Source organism: Eumetopias jubatus, unplaced genomic scaffold (assembly GCF_037043125.1).
Source record: "Eumetopias jubatus isolate StellerSeaLion01/CBP00866 unplaced genomic scaffold, mEumJub1_p1.0 scaffold_12, whole genome shotgun sequence".
NCBI lineage: Eukaryota > Metazoa > Chordata > Mammalia > Carnivora > Otariidae > Eumetopias > Eumetopias jubatus.
In genome coordinates this window covers 65,501,459-65,517,860 of record NW_028274818.1, presented here as the reverse complement: position 1 = coordinate 65,517,860, position 16,402 = coordinate 65,501,459, and the positions used below count along the sequence as shown (strand labels likewise).

At 45.8% G+C, this 16,402-nt stretch overlaps 1 protein-coding gene across 1 annotated transcript in view; it reads right to left on the bottom strand.

The window, feature by feature from the left end:
* Positions 1-9,368, bottom strand: part of SCCPDH (saccharopine dehydrogenase (putative)) — a 38,537-nt gene extending 29,169 nt beyond the window's left edge. The window contains exons 1-3 of the mRNA XM_028111859.2: positions 9,078-9,368; positions 7,521-7,633; positions 1,434-1,514 (exon numbers count right to left, since the gene is read on the bottom strand). Of these exons, the coding sequence (XP_027967660.1) occupies positions 1,434-1,514; positions 7,521-7,633; positions 9,078-9,267 (384 nt within the window). The 5' untranslated portion in view covers positions 9,268-9,368. The remainder of the gene's footprint in view (positions 1-1,433; positions 1,515-7,520; positions 7,634-9,077) is intronic.
* Positions 9,369-16,402: the final 7,034 nt, after the last annotated feature.

The following is a 16,402-nucleotide window of genomic DNA, read 5'->3' as shown; positions in this document are numbered from 1 at the left end:
AGGATCCCACATTACATTTAGCTGTCATGTGTCCCAAGGCTCCTCTTGGGAGCTGTGACAGTCTCCTCGGACTCTCAGGACCCTGACAGTTTTGAGAACTTTTGATCAGGTATTTTGTAGCGTGCCCCTCACCGGAATTTTTCTCCTGACTAGCATGGGATTACGGCTTTGAGGAGGGAGGGGAGGCCGCAGGGGTAAAGTGCATTTCGTGACAGTCTATCAAGGGTACATACCATCACCGTGACTTATCAGTGTGGATGGTGGCCCTAAACACCCAGCTGAGGCAGTATTTGTCAGGTTTCACCACCACACAGTTATTCTCTCCTTCCCTCCCATCCGTACTGTTCTCTTGGGGAGGGAGTGACCATGTGTGGTGCCCAAAGAAGGGGTAATAGGTCATGCTCATGGGATTCTTTTTGGGATTCTTCTGCACAGAACATTTGTCTCTACTCATCCCTTTGCCCATTCTTAATTGGGTGATTTGAATTTGTATTATTGCCTTTTAAGAGTCCTTTATATAGTCTGGATCTTTATTAGGTTTTGATATCACTTTTATTGTAGTTTATAGGATACCTTAGAAATGTTTCATCATTTTCTTTGCTCTGGGATTTTTTTTTTTTTTTTTTTAAATAAGACAGGAATTGGTTTCTGTTTCATTCAGGTTTCCTACTTCTTCTTGAATCGGTTTTGGTAATTTACACTTCCCTAGTATTTTCCAGTACGTTCCTACACTGGCATACTGCTGATGATAACAGCAGAGACCGCAGGGACAGATGAGGTGACGGTTTTCGAGGAGCTGGGGTAGCTTGGTGCTTACTGACATCCACTTCCTGCAACCAGGCAAACCTCAGTTGGAGTCCTGTTCTTCTACTCAGTGGTGGTAGGGCTCTGAGCTGCATGACTTAACCCCTCTCAGCTTCAGTTTCCTCATCTACAAAATGGGCAAGATGATATCGACTTTATGGGAATATGGAACATTCAGATGACATAAAATGCTGTATTAGCAGAGCGTCGGGCATGCGGTGAGCACTCGAGTGTGAATATCTAAAATGTTTACGTTTGTAGGATTTTACAGTTCCTTTTCTGTATTGTTGTAAAGGTGTCTGACGACAAAAAGGGAATTCATTATGAGAAAGTAAGATTCGAAGAATTTACACACAGCACACCATTTTAATTAAACCCTCGCACAGCACGCGGCAGCCAGAAACCAGCACATCCTACGTACAAAAGACCTGGAATAAACGAGGTGGTAAGGAAGAAAAAACTTCAAGAAAACAGAAGAAAAGACCTGACCCTCGCACTCTCCTTCAAGCTGTCAGCACAAGGGAGGGATCATCAACTTCTAAAATAGTCTGCAAGGCGGCACTAAATATTTTCCACTCCAACAGAAAGTTGTGTTGTTAATGCCATTCTTTCTTTTTCATTTTACATACCTGAGGTTCTCCACAGATGTCAATACAGCTGGTTCCATTTTCGATACATGCTTTTACTACAGGTTCTCCATAAAGTCGATACTGGGGGGAATAAAGAAAACCAACCGTTTACTCTTACTTAGCAAGCTTGAAGATTTATTTATTTATTTGAGAGCGAGAATACATGCACATAGGGGGGCGGGGCAGAGGGAGAGAGAGAATCTCACACAGACTCTGGGCTGAGCACAGAGCCCAACTTGGGGCTCGATCCCACGACCCTGAGATCATGACCTGAGCCTAACTCAAGAGTTGGACACAGAACTGAGCCACCCGGGCGCCCCTTACTTAGCAATCTTAAATGAATGAAATGCCATTGAGTTTTGCAAGTACAGTCTTGGTTATTAAGAATCAAATATTGATAAAGGAGCCGAAAGATAAATTGAGGAAAATCACGTAACGGCGCCATGCCACTTCTCAGTGTAAAGGAAGGCATGATGGAATTAAAGGAACGTGTGCGGGGCGCCTGGGTGGCTCAGTTGGTTAAGCGACTGCCTTTGGCTCAGGTCATGATCCTGGGGTCCTGAGATCAAGCCCCACATCCGGCTCCCTGCTCAGCAGAGAGCCTGCTTCTCCCTCTCCCTCTGCCTGCCACTCTGCCTACTTGTGCTCTTTCTCTATGTCTCTGTCAAATAAATAAATAAAAAATCTTTAAAAAAAAAAAAAAAGGAACATGTGCTAACCTCTAACTGAAAACCAAATGGAAAGTTTTATAGAACAAGTGATTCATTTGAGTTGAATTCTGAAGAATAAGGATTTGCCAGGAAAAAGAAAAATCCAGAAAAGGGAAAAGTATATGTGAAGGTGTGAGAAAGGGTAAGGGCACCCGAAGCTCAGAGTAGTTGAAAGGGAAGTAACAAGAGATGGGCCTGGAAAGGAACACTGGGGCCAGATGAGGATTACTAGGCTCTCCTGGAGAACTGTAAACAGGACAGTGGTGTAAGGCTTATAGAAAACACACGTCACTCTGCCTACACTACTGGAAAACAAAACCCGTGGCTGGAAGAAATGACAAAGGGCTAAACTAAGAAGGGGATGGATACACCAAGGATGAGATTATTAAAGAGGTAGAAATGACTGGGCTTGCTGATTAGACAGACAGGGGGGCCAATGGACACGGGGGCTACTCGTCCTATTGGCCAAAATAAAGACTAACAGGAAGAGGGGAAAGTTTGTTTGTGACTATGAATGGCATCACTCTCCACAAAATTCTCAAGTGAGAAACCTAGAAGCTGTTTTTGACTCCACCTACCCTGGAAGTCACCAAGTTTTATCGAATTAGTTCCCTAAAAATCTCAGATCAGTTCCCTCCCCTCTACACATCCAAATCTGAGTTCACACCCTTACCGCCTCTCATGCGATTTACTACACATAGTAACTGGCTTCCCTGCAGCCAAGGTAGCCCCATGTCCAAAGAAACACCGAATTATTATTCTAAAATAAAAACCCGATGTCATCTTTGCTTCCATCACGTACACACACACACACACACACACACACACACACACACAGGCACGTGCGTACATACACATGTATATCTCTTAAAATCCTTCACTAGCTCCACAGTGCCTGTATTTACTATAGTGTAAAGTCCAATCTTCTTAGCATGTCACAAAAAGCATCAGGTCACACCCCAACCCCTTCATCCCCACATTCCAGCAGCTCTCAACTCCCTACAGTCTCCTAATCGTGCTATTTCTTCACCCTCCACTACTTGGAGCCCCCTCCTCTGCTCTGGCTGCCAGGCTAGCTCCTAACCCCTCCAGTATCAGCCTTCTGGCCTTGGGTTAACTCCCCACGCTCAGATAGTGAGCTACAGCCTGTCAGCCACTCGGTTTATCTAGAAGTACTGGAGAGCTGCAGTAAAGCATTAATGAGCTTTCTGAAATAATAACAGCTCCTTCTGGAAAGAGTAGGCGCCTCCATATTCGCCACAATCCCCCCACTCCCCACACTGTATTCTGTCTCAACTGGCCCACCTTCTCTCTCCTCCAGGCAATCTGAGGTTGAGACTTCGGCACTAATGTCCTTATAGTAATACTTTTTTTTTTTTTTTTTTTGGTTTTTCTCTACTTTCTACCCTTTGTGCTTTCATGAGATAAATGGACAAACAGTAACAATCCCTGATCTCAGAGGAGACATTTCTCCCTAGCAAAGCCAATTAGCTTACAGATCAAAACCAAATACTGTTCTCAGCATTCCATGTTCTAAAAGGGGGGTCTCCTACGTGGGCAGGCTTGCATCAAGGGGCCCACAGACCCACTCCCTCAGTTATGGAAATAAATATCAGTATGTTTATTCACGCTACTTTTTATAGGAAACACAAAGAAAAAAATGATGTTTTATTAACAGTCAATACATGAATTGACTTGGGCACGTTCCTTGGGCCACATGACATGGTCCCTTGTTGAATGAAAGCTACACAAGGGACTCTGAGGGCAGCCTGGGAGCGTCCCACACACAGAGGGGCCCACAGCAACTCCCTAATTCATTAATTTTAGGTATATTTCAACCTAATGCTTATTTACACATGCCTAAGTAGTTTTACAGATATCATCTGTTTTTTAACTAAATAAATCTTCACAAAATGGACAAAGAAGTAAAAACAAACAAAAACCTGCAAAGAAACCGGTAATGATCCCAAACTGGCAAAGTGAAAAATGCCAATCCCAGGAGAGCCTAGGAAGGAGCAGGTCTGGGGGCAAAAACCTAGAGACTCAGATGCCCATGAACCATCCAAGTGGAAACATCAAGAAGGTAGCTGGATCTATCAATCTGGAGTTTAGGGGGCAGTCCTCACTGGAAGTAATGTAGGCATTATTAACATACAAATGGCATTCAAAACCTTTTTGACCACAACCCATGCTGAGAAATCCACTTCACATGGCAGCCAACATATACACAAATATATCAAACTGAAACACAAGTTTCATGAACCAGCACTTACCCATATTACGTAGAATTCACGCTTTCTATTCTAGGCTATCTGATCGTTTCTTTTTAATGCTGAATCTCACTCACTACACTACGCTGTTCAAAAATGCTGGCCCAAAATAGTCAAGAAGGAAGCACCAAAGATCTCTTTTCAAAAAAAAAAACACAAACGAAAACAAACCTGACCCAGTTAGAGTTTCTGTCTGGAGTGATGACAAGTTCTGGAGATAAGATGGTGAGGGTTACACAACACTGTCAATGTACCAAATGCCACTGATTCGTACGCTGAGAAATGGCTAAAATGGTCATTTTGGTTATGTGTATTTTATTACAATACTAATAATGTATTTTTAAAAAGCCTGGCTCAGAGAGTGTAAACAGAGAAGAGCTTGTAAGGCTCAAGCTCTGAGCCTCGGATACTTAGAGGAAGATGAGAAGATCCAACAGATGGGATGGGGACAGAGCTGGCGGAAAACCAGGGAAGGGTCAGATCCCAGAAGCCAAAAGCAGGACATGACCGAGGGGGACAAATGCCGAGAGCTCGGATCAAGGGGAGCACAAGGAGCTGGTGAGGGTGAAGCAGAGCAGGCTCCCTGAAGCAGGGAGGCTTACAGACGCCTGGCAAGAGTGGCTTAGGATAGAGTGGGAGCTGAGGAAGTGGATATAGGAGGAGAGAGAACGATTTCAAGGAGTTCAGCTGAAAAGGGGGCACAGAAACAGTCCAGTAGAAGGGGAAATGTGATAAAAATGTCAACATGAGGTCGCCAAATCCTGCACCCATGAGGAGCAGGGACAGTTTTTCCTCAAAAAAGGTAGGGCAGAGTCAAGGTAATGCACGTGTGCAGGTGAAGAAATTCTCTTTCAACAGCCTCTAATGTCATAGTAAAACAAAAAAAGGAAATAAAATCATCAGATGAGTAAGGAAAGAGGGATGGGAGGCTAAACACATGAAGAAAAAGGACACAGAGCTGCTGCTTCAGACAGCAGGAGAGAGAACAGTCTGGGCAAGTGGAGCAGGGCTGCTGGAGGTGCTAAGGCCCCACGTGAGGCTTGTCACCACATATTTAAAGCAGGACTGTCAGGAAGGGAATACACGTTTCTCCAGACACACAGAGCTACTGGATGACTGGCTAAGAAGGGGTTCAAGTTCAGGTAAGGTACACGAAGCTGGAATAGCTGGAAAAATCAGTTTGGGTGATTCAAAGGGGCACCTGCACCCCAATGTTTATAGCAGCAATGTCCACAATAGACAAACTGTGGAAGGAGCCCAGATGTCCACCGACAGATGAACGGTGGTATGTATATGTGCATGTGTATGTGCGTGTGTATGTGTGTATGTGCGCGTGTGTATATGCGCGTGTATATACGTGTATATATATACACACACACAATGGAATATTACTCAACCATCCAAAAGAATGAAATCTTGCCATTTACAACATGAATGGAACGAGAGGGCATTATGCTAAGCGAAATGAGTCAGTCAGAGAAAGACAAATACCATATGATTTCACTCACATGTGGAATTTAAGAAACAAAACAGAGGCTCATAGGGGAAAGGAAGGAAAAATAAGATGAAAATGGAAAGGGACGCAAACCATAAGAGATGCTGAACTCTAGGGAACAAACTGAGGGTTGCTGGAGGGGAGGGGGTAGGGGATGGGGTAACTGGGTGACGGGCATTAAGGAGGGCACATGATGTAATGAGCACTGGGTGTTACAGGCAACTGATGAATCACTGAACTCTACCTCTGAAACTAACTTAAAAAATAAATAATAAAACACACACACACACACACAAACACATATACAAACACCAGTTCTGGGTTTCTCCAGAGCACTGGGGTGGGAAGGGCAAGGAGGTTGGCCGAAGATATACATAAGAGAATGGTTGCAGCAAGAGAGCACAGAACCAAAGCTAATTAGGAATAATCAGGAATGAGATTAATCTAAACAATTTAAATACATTTTTACTGGATACTCAAAAAACCTTTCTGTTTTCATTTAAAACATTATTATCAATCTCCTAGATGCTTAGTTTTCAAATGTTCTGGCAATTGTGATGGCTTCCTCAGATCAGTAAATGTCACCAACACTCACCCTGTGACACGGACCACAAGTGTGTCCTCCACATCCAGAACAACAAAAGCTGGTGGTTTTCCTCTCAAAGCATCCTGACTCCAACCGCTCTCACCACCCTTCCAACCCCCATCCTGTGCTCGGCTTGCCTAGGCCATTCCCCTATGGGTCTCCCATTTCCCCTTTCTCCTCTCTCAGAAGACAAAGAACTACAAAACTGTAAGTCAGCTCATGCTCTTGCTTTCAACCATTCAAAGACTCTGCCGTACTTCAAACCCTCTGACCTAACTCGTGGGTTCCTCTCCCACCTACCTTCCCACCTCTGCCCTCTCTCAAACACACACTCATCTCAGGACGTCTGTGGCTGCCCTTCCCTGGGGCAACCTTCTCCTCAACTACTCCCGCAGCTCACCCCCTCACCTCACTCAGGGCTCGACACAAATGGCAGGGCCTGACCATCCACCTCACACAGACTCATGCGCCAATCGCTCTGTCTCCTTACCCTGCTTGATTTTTCTTCAAAGCGCTCATCACTACCTACAACTATAACCTTATTTTTCTGTCTCACCCACTGGACTGTAAGCTCCACGAGGGATTTTCAGTTTTGTTCACCCTTATGTCCCAGGTACCCACACTAGAGCAGTTCACCTGTAATAAACATTCAATGAATATGTATTGAATAAATAATACAGGAATATCATTTATCAATAAGTAAAAAATATATTAGGGGTATATGCTCAAGCATTTTTTACTTAAGAAGCATTCTGTAAGAAAAAAAAAGCTGGCAGTTATAGCTGTAACCAATGAAAGAACCAGCACCCAGTCCCTGAGGTGGTGTCACAGAGAGTCTGTCTCTCTCTCAAGAGACTTTGGTCACATCCACTGGCTCCTCACAAGGAGTGAAAACCCCCACACGGGGCTGAAGCCCTGAACCAACTCTTCTGTCCCGTCTTTATGTTCCTCTGGATATCAAATACCAGATTCTGCTGGAAATGAATACACTGTTTGTTTGGACACAAAACGGGGTGGATGACTTACTGGTCCCACACAATTGAGGACAACTGCTGCCTGTTTAGCCATTTCATCTAGTGAGGCTGGATTCGTGATATCACAAATTATTATTCCAACTTCAGATGGGAGTGTCGGTCTTCCTGAAATAAGAAATAATTGTTTGAAGCAAATCCTGATACAGTATTAGATCTTCCAGATTGTTTTTACAGTAATCAGGGATGGCAGATTTACTAAATATACTGACAAGAGATAAAACTTTTTAAAATTAGGTAATAAAAAAACAGAAAAAGCTATGAGGAAAATGGAGTTAACACTACGGATTGCTAGGAAAAAAAACATCATTAAACTTAAGAAAAATCTAACTTAAGCAACGTGCAAACGATAACCCTGTGTAAAATGACAATTTTACAATCATTTAGATACTGAATAGATGAATGTCCTGATTTCCTCTCCACCAAGAATCCATTATAAAAAGTTCCTCATCAACTACTAACCAATTATATATGACAAAATACGGGGGTAAAAAGGGGTTCTTAACATCAACATGAGAACAAAAAAGGACTCTGAGGTAGAAAGCACAGTCCAGGTAAGAACACTCATTATAGGCTTATAATAAGAAAATCACTGGAATTAGCAGAATGCAGGTTTGATGGATCAAAGTGTATTTCCCACAATAACTGAACCTGGGCATTACAAATGCTAGGTAGGTAGGCTGCACCTGTACAGTCTTGTTGAGCAGGAAAAAGAAATGGAAGAATATATTTTAACAGTGAAATTATTTCTTCTGAAAAAGTAAAACAAACAAAAAACACCAAAAAGCTCTTTGATCAAGACTCTGTATATTGGTGGTGGCAGCAAAAGGGCTCAGTGTGGAATCAGAAGTGAGATGAAGATGAAACAGAAAAATGCAGGTGCATTTGTCTGTATGGGGGGCACTCGGGTGGGAAGGAGCCACAGTTAAAGCTCCTGAGTCCTAAATGTGTGTGTGCGGTCTCGCTCGGTCACATCCGTATCCCCTGCACTCAGGACAGGACCCGGCACGGAAAAGACCACGCAGTAAAACTATGATGAACGAATGCTAAAAGACTAAGTAAACGCAGCAAAGAGTAAGTCCGCTGGCGAATTCTTACAAAGCAAAAAAGAAATTGAAAAACGAAGGCCACAACGTTACCAAAACCTGGGAAGCTTCCTCGCCCACCGCCAAAACCCAAGGCGGGGAGAGGACAAACAGTCCCGAGGAAACCAACGTCCTCCTTTCCCGTCCGACCCCATGACCAAGAACCGTCCAGCCCCACCAGGGACCCCTGCTCTAGAGGGAGACGGGGCTGGTCAGGGAAGAACTAAAGTCCTCGGCTGCTTGACCAGCGGGACCCGCCACGCCAACGAGGGAATTCAACAGAGGAGACATGCATTTATTGCTGTGCTTCGTGTGGGGAGTGGCACATAGCCACGACATCCCCAAGCACCGCTCCTGACGTCCGGCGGGCCCCGGCAGCCCTCGGGGTACACCCCCCCAAGGACAAACGCTCGCTGCGGGCGACCCGAACCCCTGGACCGAGCGGGAAGGCGCCCCCGCCTCCTTACCCAGCTTCAGGGCAGCCCTCTCCAGCACTCGCTGCAGCTTCTCCCGGGAGCGGCCCGCCACGGCCCAGGGCAGGCGGGGACTCCGCTCCGGGACCACCTGCTCCCGGGCCACCTCCTGGGCCACGAACTGGCCGGTGAAGCCAGACGCGCCCAACACCACTAGGTGGAACGGCCTCGCCTCCGTCGCCATGACTAGCCCACAGCGAGCCGGAGCCCGGGGAGGGCGGAATCCACCGCGCCTGCGCCTCACACAGCGACCTCAGCACCCGGCGCAGCAACTGCCTCTGCTGTGGCCGCCGACGCCGCCAGCACGCTGCGCTCCCGTCGTCCCGCGCGCGCCGCCGCGCCCGCGCCCGTTGCGCCCGCGCCCGTTGCGCCCGGGAGGGAGGGCGTTGTACAAAGAAGGAGTTGGCAGCAAATCCTGAAGTCTGGAGGGACCCCACACCCCGAGAACTGTTTTCCAAGCGCCGCGGCCGAGGAGTGTTCGCGAAGCCAGAGCAGATGGAGGGCGAGTGGGTTCTGGGGCCCAAGGCCGCAGCATCCTGGACCGCAAGCCGCTGACCCCAGCGCCCTGGTGCCCCTCCTCCACCCTCCGCCCAGGGACTTGGGGACCCCCGTCATGGTTGTCACTGCCCTGCGGCTCCCTGGGGAAAAACAGCTCCCAGAGCTAGCCTGCCTTTGAGCTGGGAGGTTAGGGAGATCCTCCAAAGGCAAAAGAAATAAGTTTCTTGAGCTGTGTTATTCATATATCCGGAAACATTTTAATACACATAAATTAGTAAATGCATGGGGGGAGGAGAGAGATCTCCCAGCACAGAAGAATTCCAAATAATTGGGTAGTTACTACCTCCTCCAGGAGAGGAGCTTACCTCCTCCCCTTTGAATATAGGGTTTGCTAAGTGACTTGTGCCAGCTATTTCAGTAGCAAAAATGGGTTTATTCGGAAATAGCAGAGAATTGCAATCCCGGACAAATGAGCTATGGCAAAATCAGATGCAAGTCCCCAGAACAAAGGAGGGGAGGTCTTATTTATAGAAGAAAAGGGGAGACCGGGAAGGATTTTATAAACAAAAAGTCCTTTGGAATAAACTGGGAGGTCAGAGTGTAATAGCTTCTTATTGGCTGAGCATGACAGTCTTTCATTGGCTGGCCTTTCCAGGGAAGTCTCTCTTCCTCCCGTTGGGATAGCAACCACCGCAATTCTCCAAGATACACTCTAAGTGAAAAGAACAAATCCACTGACAATATGAGAGCATAAACACTTTAAGATGAAAAGGATATGTGTATATCCCTATAAGAGCTTGGGAAGAACACATAACAAATCTTCATAAAACAATCGCTGTAAAATGCTTGGGAACATGCCTGACATATAGGAACTCCTCAGTAAATATATGCTATCATTTAGCAGCAGAGCCAGTGATTATGACTGGGAAGTGGATTTGCATGAATTATGCAAGCAGAAAGGGACTTCTACTTTAAAATTTTTACCTTTTTTTTTAAGATTTTATTTATTTGACAGAGAGAGACACAGCGAGAGAGGGAACACAAGCAGGGGGAGCGGGAGAGGGAGAAGCAGGCTTCCCGCGGAGCAGGGAGCCGGACATGGGGCTTGATCCCAGGACCCTAGGATCACCACCTGAGCCGAAGGCAGACGCTTAACAACTGAGCCGACCAGGCGCTCCAAAATTTTTACCTTTCTATACTGTTGAAAGTTTTGGGCGTTTTAAACAAGTATGTATTAGTTTTAGAATCATAATCTGTAAAGTGGGGCAGAGACTGGCTTCACAGAAAGGCCAGAGGAGCAGCTGTGGGAATCATGCGTCACCATTGGCAGTCCTGCCCCTGATGCCAGGTTCCTGTGGCCCCCAGGGCATGTTTTGGGGTCCATTTCAACACACAACAATACACATAAATCTCACAAACCCTCATGTAAGCAGAGAAAATCCAGGAAAGAAAGAGTAAATCTGCACAAGTCCATTTATTCAAACTCCAAAAGCAGGCCTGATCTATGGTGACAGGTGTCTTGGAAGAATTTGCTTTTGTGGGCGCCTGGGTGGGTCAGTTGGTTAAGTGACTGCCTTTGGCTCAGGTCATGATCCCAGAGTCCCAGGATCGAGTCCCGCATTGGGCTCCCTGCTCCGCGGGAAGCCTGCTTCTCCCTCTGACCCTACCCCCTCTTGTGCACTCTCTCTCTCTCAAATAAATAAAATAAAATCTTAAAAAAAAAAAAAAAAAAGAATTTGCTTTTGCATCAAGCAGTCCCAGAAGGTGAGGCTCTTCCTGTAGGAACCCTCCACCCGAAGCATTGCCAAAGGATATGCTCTCCCCCAGGGACCAGCACAGAGGGGTCATTTCAGCTCTAAGGGTAGCACCAAGGAGAAGGAAAACTCCTTTGTCCTACAAGAGAAGACAAGTTTGGCTTGTGGACAAGGCCGCTGGCCATCATCTTCATGAAGTCAGAGACCCAGCCCTCTGTGACTTGGGGCCTGAAAAGAGAGGAGAAGGCCTGGACTATCTGCTCGAATGTTTGCCAGGTGACACGGCTTCTCCAGCCAGGCCCCTCTGAGCCCTCCCCTCAACAAGGCCTCAAACTCGGCCTCTAAAGACTTGAACAAACACTGATACAGTTTATAACAACTCAAGGCCGCGTTCCAAGGATGATGCTGGGCTCCCTTAAAGTGCCTCCCTGAGACAACTCAAGGCTGCCAAAAGAATTCACTGTCTGTTCCAACCAACTCTGAAGAGAGGGCCCCCGATTCCCAGCCTCTGCAGGAGGGTAGTAAGCTCTAATTAGCAAGCCGCAGTGAGCTTCATATAGACAAACCCCTTCGTCCCACTTTTTGTCATTCTTCACTTCCCTGATTCTATGGGGCTCCCTATTCCTTCGCAGGCCACTTCAGTGGAGTTCAGTTCACAATGGACTCTTTCCCTAGTGCAATAATGTATTACTGATTAAAATCTGCCCTTACCACTTCACCTAGTGTCTGGCTTTGTTTATCTTTTTTTTAAAGTAGGCTCTACACCCAACATGGAGCTTGAACTCAAGACCCTGAGATCAAGAGTCACACATTCTACCAACTGAGCCAGCCAGGCGCCCCCTGGCTTTGTGTATCTTTGACACAGCACATCAGAAAGAGAGAAATAAGGGAACACAGAGGTGGTTCTAAGGCTATTCCAGGAGAGAACTATACTTTCGAGGTGCGGGCTGTGGGAGGAAGGCAGAAAGCAGATGTAGGTAGGACCCATACTTGAGAACCACTATGACAGTTATGGATGAATGTGAAGGGAAGAAGTAAAGGAAAGTCACCTCTAAGTTGCCTTGATTGCCAGAATCATTTGTTGATCTCCAGTGGATAATGCCATGCTTCCAAATGTAAACAGAAGGCAGGCAAAGTAGTCAATACAATCAGAAAACCCCTCACGTGCAACCCCATTTTAGAACAAGTGTTCTCAGCACACAAGAAGTTGCTAAATAGTACAACACAGGCCCATCTCTAAATACCCATTGTCTCTACCAGCCTCTGTCCATCATGCTAAAAATGACTCAGTGAAAAGAAATTAGTCCTGGTTGATCTTTTAGGAAAGTCCTTTTTTTTAAATCAGTTAGGTGCTATTTCTATCTTTTTCTTTCCCTTTTACATATCACTTTCTCTTTTTTCTAAAACTCTGTTAACCAAAGGTCTCTGCGCAAATCCTCGGACATTTGTTCTTTAACATCTTTAATGCTTTTATTTTTAATAAACTATGTCTCCAATGGTACGATGAGGCCACTCATACTGGCTCATGAGAGCCAACTGTTCGATTTTCAGGAATTTTATGAGCCAGTTGAAGTCACATTGGTAACTTGAACTCCACCATGGTGGGAGTATTAGTGGCACAGACCCCACAGGTGAGGGCTCAGTCCCCAAGATGGCCCCCCACTTGAGATGCCTGTCATCAGCCCTGGGCCATCCATACTTGTGACTCACTGGCTATAAACCCCCTCCTCAGCTTTGATCATTTGCTATAAAGGCTCACAGAATACCAAGGAAACACTTTACTTACTATTGCAGGCTTATTATCAAGGATATTTTAAAGGATACAAATGAACGTCCAGATGAAGAGGTACATGGAACGAGGTCCAAAAGGGTCCCAAGCACAGAGCTTCTATTCCTGTGGAGTTGGGTGTCTCATGCTCCCAGCATGTGGATATGTTCACCAACCATCCTGGAAGCATGATCGATAAAATCACTGGCAATGGGTGGTGGAACCCAAAATTCCAACTCTCTGGTGACATGGTTGTTTCCTCTGGAGTGGGGGGTGGGAGGTGGGGGGACCAGGCCCCACCCAGCAGCTCTCTAGGGACCCTCCAAGACTCAGCTCATTAGCATAAACTCAGGTACCTTTGAAAGGTGCTTATTATGAATAACAAAAGATGCTCCTCTCATTTCTTTCATTCAGGAAATTACAGGAGTTAAAGGTCTCTGTGCCAGCAACCAGCGATGAAGGCCAATTATTATTTCTCATTATATCAAAAGATCACATGTCACAGGCACTCTTAAAAGAGCAAGGCCAGGACCAGGGGGCCTCTCTGGGCCTTGAGTACAAAATTTAAGGAGCCACCAAAAAAAAAAAAAAACCCTCAGTAATCAAGATAAATAATATTTTTTAAAAATCAATGCAGGGTCACCTAGCTGGCTCAGTCAGTAGAGCATGGGGCTTTTGATCTTGGGGTTGTGAGTTCAAGCCCATGTTGGGCATAGAGCTTACTTAAAAATAAATTAATTTGTTAAAAATAATTTTTAAAGAATGCAAAATATCCATAATGAACAAAATATGAAAATCTCAAATAAGGATAGGAGCAGAGTTATTGATTATTACTTTGACCTCAGACTCCAGTCGGCTCAGCACAGCTCTGCTGCCGACGCAGCATCCAAAACATACTTGATGACCCAAGTGTCACGGGTTTGATCCCCCTACGAATGTCCTTCCTGCCTGCCTGCGTTTTCTCAACACTGACTCATCGAGGCCCTACTATGTGCCATACGCTGCTCTGGGCACCAGGGATCTAGCAGTAAAAAAAGAAAAAGAGATGAAATTCTCTGCCCTCATGAAGCTCACATTCTAGTAAGGAAGACGTAATAAGATAATGGAATAGGACATACAGAATGGTAGGTAGTTGGTGGAGGAAATAAAAGCAGGGAAGGGAGATGTGAACAGTCAGGGTGGGGTTTTGCGTGAGATTTTGGACGGAATGGCCAGAGAAGACCTCAGTCAGAGGGTGGCATGGAGAGAAGCCCAGAAGGAGAGGAGGGAGCTGGCTGTGCAGAGACTGATGATGCAACAAGGGCCCTAAGGTGGGAACTGACCAGGTGCATTGGAGGAACTATGAGAAGACTAGTTTGAGCAGATGGATGAGGGGACAATGGCAGTTTACGAGGTCAGACAAAAGACAGGAGGACACAGCACATAGGAGCTTTAGATCAGAGTTAGGACCCTGACTTTTCCTCTGAGTGAGACGGGGGTCCCTTTGGGGCAGAAAAGGCACTCTGCTTTTTTTTCCAATACCCTTTTTCAAACCCCCATTCTGACTCTTTTGTGGGGAACAGACTATAGAGAGACCAAGAGCAGACTTTGGGAAATGTTAAGAGGTTTGGCAATCATCTAGGTGAGAGGTGTTGGTTTGCTTCAGGGTGTGGACAGCAAAAGCGCTGGGAAGTGGTCAGCATCCAGATTTCTTTGCAGGTGGAGTGAACAGGATTTTCTGGTGGATCAGGTGGGGAAGGGAACATGAAGAGAAAGAGTGGTCTGGGGTGACTCCAAGACATTTGGCCTGAGCAAAGTTTGAGTGGTCATTAACTAATGCGTGGAAGACTGAGAAGGACTCAAGGTTTTTGTTGGCTTGGGGTGGTGGTAACACGATAAATTTGGATGTCCAAGACATCCAAGTAGGCATTACCAGCTAGGCAATTTGATCTTCTCTTTTGGAGTTCAGTGGTAGGATCTGGCTAGAGGTAAACATTTGGGGTTCTTGGTATACGGGTGGTAATTACAGCCATGTGGCTGGGTAATATTACCAAGAGCATGAGTGTAAGCAGACAAAAGAAAAGGTCCAAGAGTAACAGCACTCCAGCCAGTGTCAACAGTTAATGCACTCCGAAGTAACACCCTCCCTGCTTGCTGACGTAAGGCCCTTCATCCATAACAGAATTAATTTCCTTTCCTTGAGATTTGCACACCTCTGGCCTTGGGGAATAAGAGACCAGAACGTTCCAGGCTATGGAGGCCAGAGCCTGTTTGAAGTCACCTTGGCTTTCTGATGAGCCCAGCAATTGTTTAGCAAAATGTTTTTCTTCTTTAAGGCCACACAAAGGACTTTATTAACCAACCTTTGCACATTTGTAGACCATTCCCTCTTTTTCAGAAAGAACAGACTACTCTTGCATCATCCCCAGGTAAGGAACCAGACCTTCTTACACAACCACCCCCAGGTACCAAGGAACCAGACGTTCTTGGTCAAACCCTCCCTGGGCACCAAGAAATTAGAATTTCTTGCACAACCTCCAAGCCCCGAGATTACTCTGTAGCTGACATCATTGAGTCTGCAAGTAACCACAAAATGTCACAGACCACAACACAATGCCCTTTAGGGGTGCCTGGGTTATGCAGTCGATTAAGCATCCAACTCTTGGTTTCAACTCAGGTCGTGATCTCAGGGTCATGAGATTGAGCCCCTCATGGGGTTCCACACTCAGCGGGAAGTCTGCTGGAGATTCTCTCTCCCTTTCCCCCTGCCCCTCCCACTCTCTCTCTTTCTCTCTCTCTAAAATAAATAAGTAGATCTTAAAAAAAAAATAAAACCCTTTAAAAATGTCTGGGCCAGGCAGAAACCTCAGAGTTGGCCTTTGGACATGGATCCACCTTCTCCCCAGGTGGCCAGCCTCCTGAATAAAGCTCATATTCTTTTCCAATCAAAACTTTCTTGAGTCTTGTCCTTTGGAGAGCAATGGGTGGCCAAACTTGGATCTAAGTAACACAAGAACTGAGCCCTGTGACACTCCCATATCTAGAGCTACACTGTTCAGTCCAATAGTCTCTGTCCACGTGTGGTTATTACAATTAAATTTTAAACTAAATTAAATCCCAAATTCAGTTCCTCAAGCACACTAGCCACATTTTAAGTGGTTAACAGCCATACAGGCCTACAATACTGGAGAGTGCAGATACAGAACATCTCCATCAGTGCGGAAAGTTCCATCCAACAGCGAGCAAGGTGAGAGAAATCAGCAAAGGAGAATCACAAAGAACTAGAAAGGTACAGATGAAACCAGGGGAGTGTGGCATCT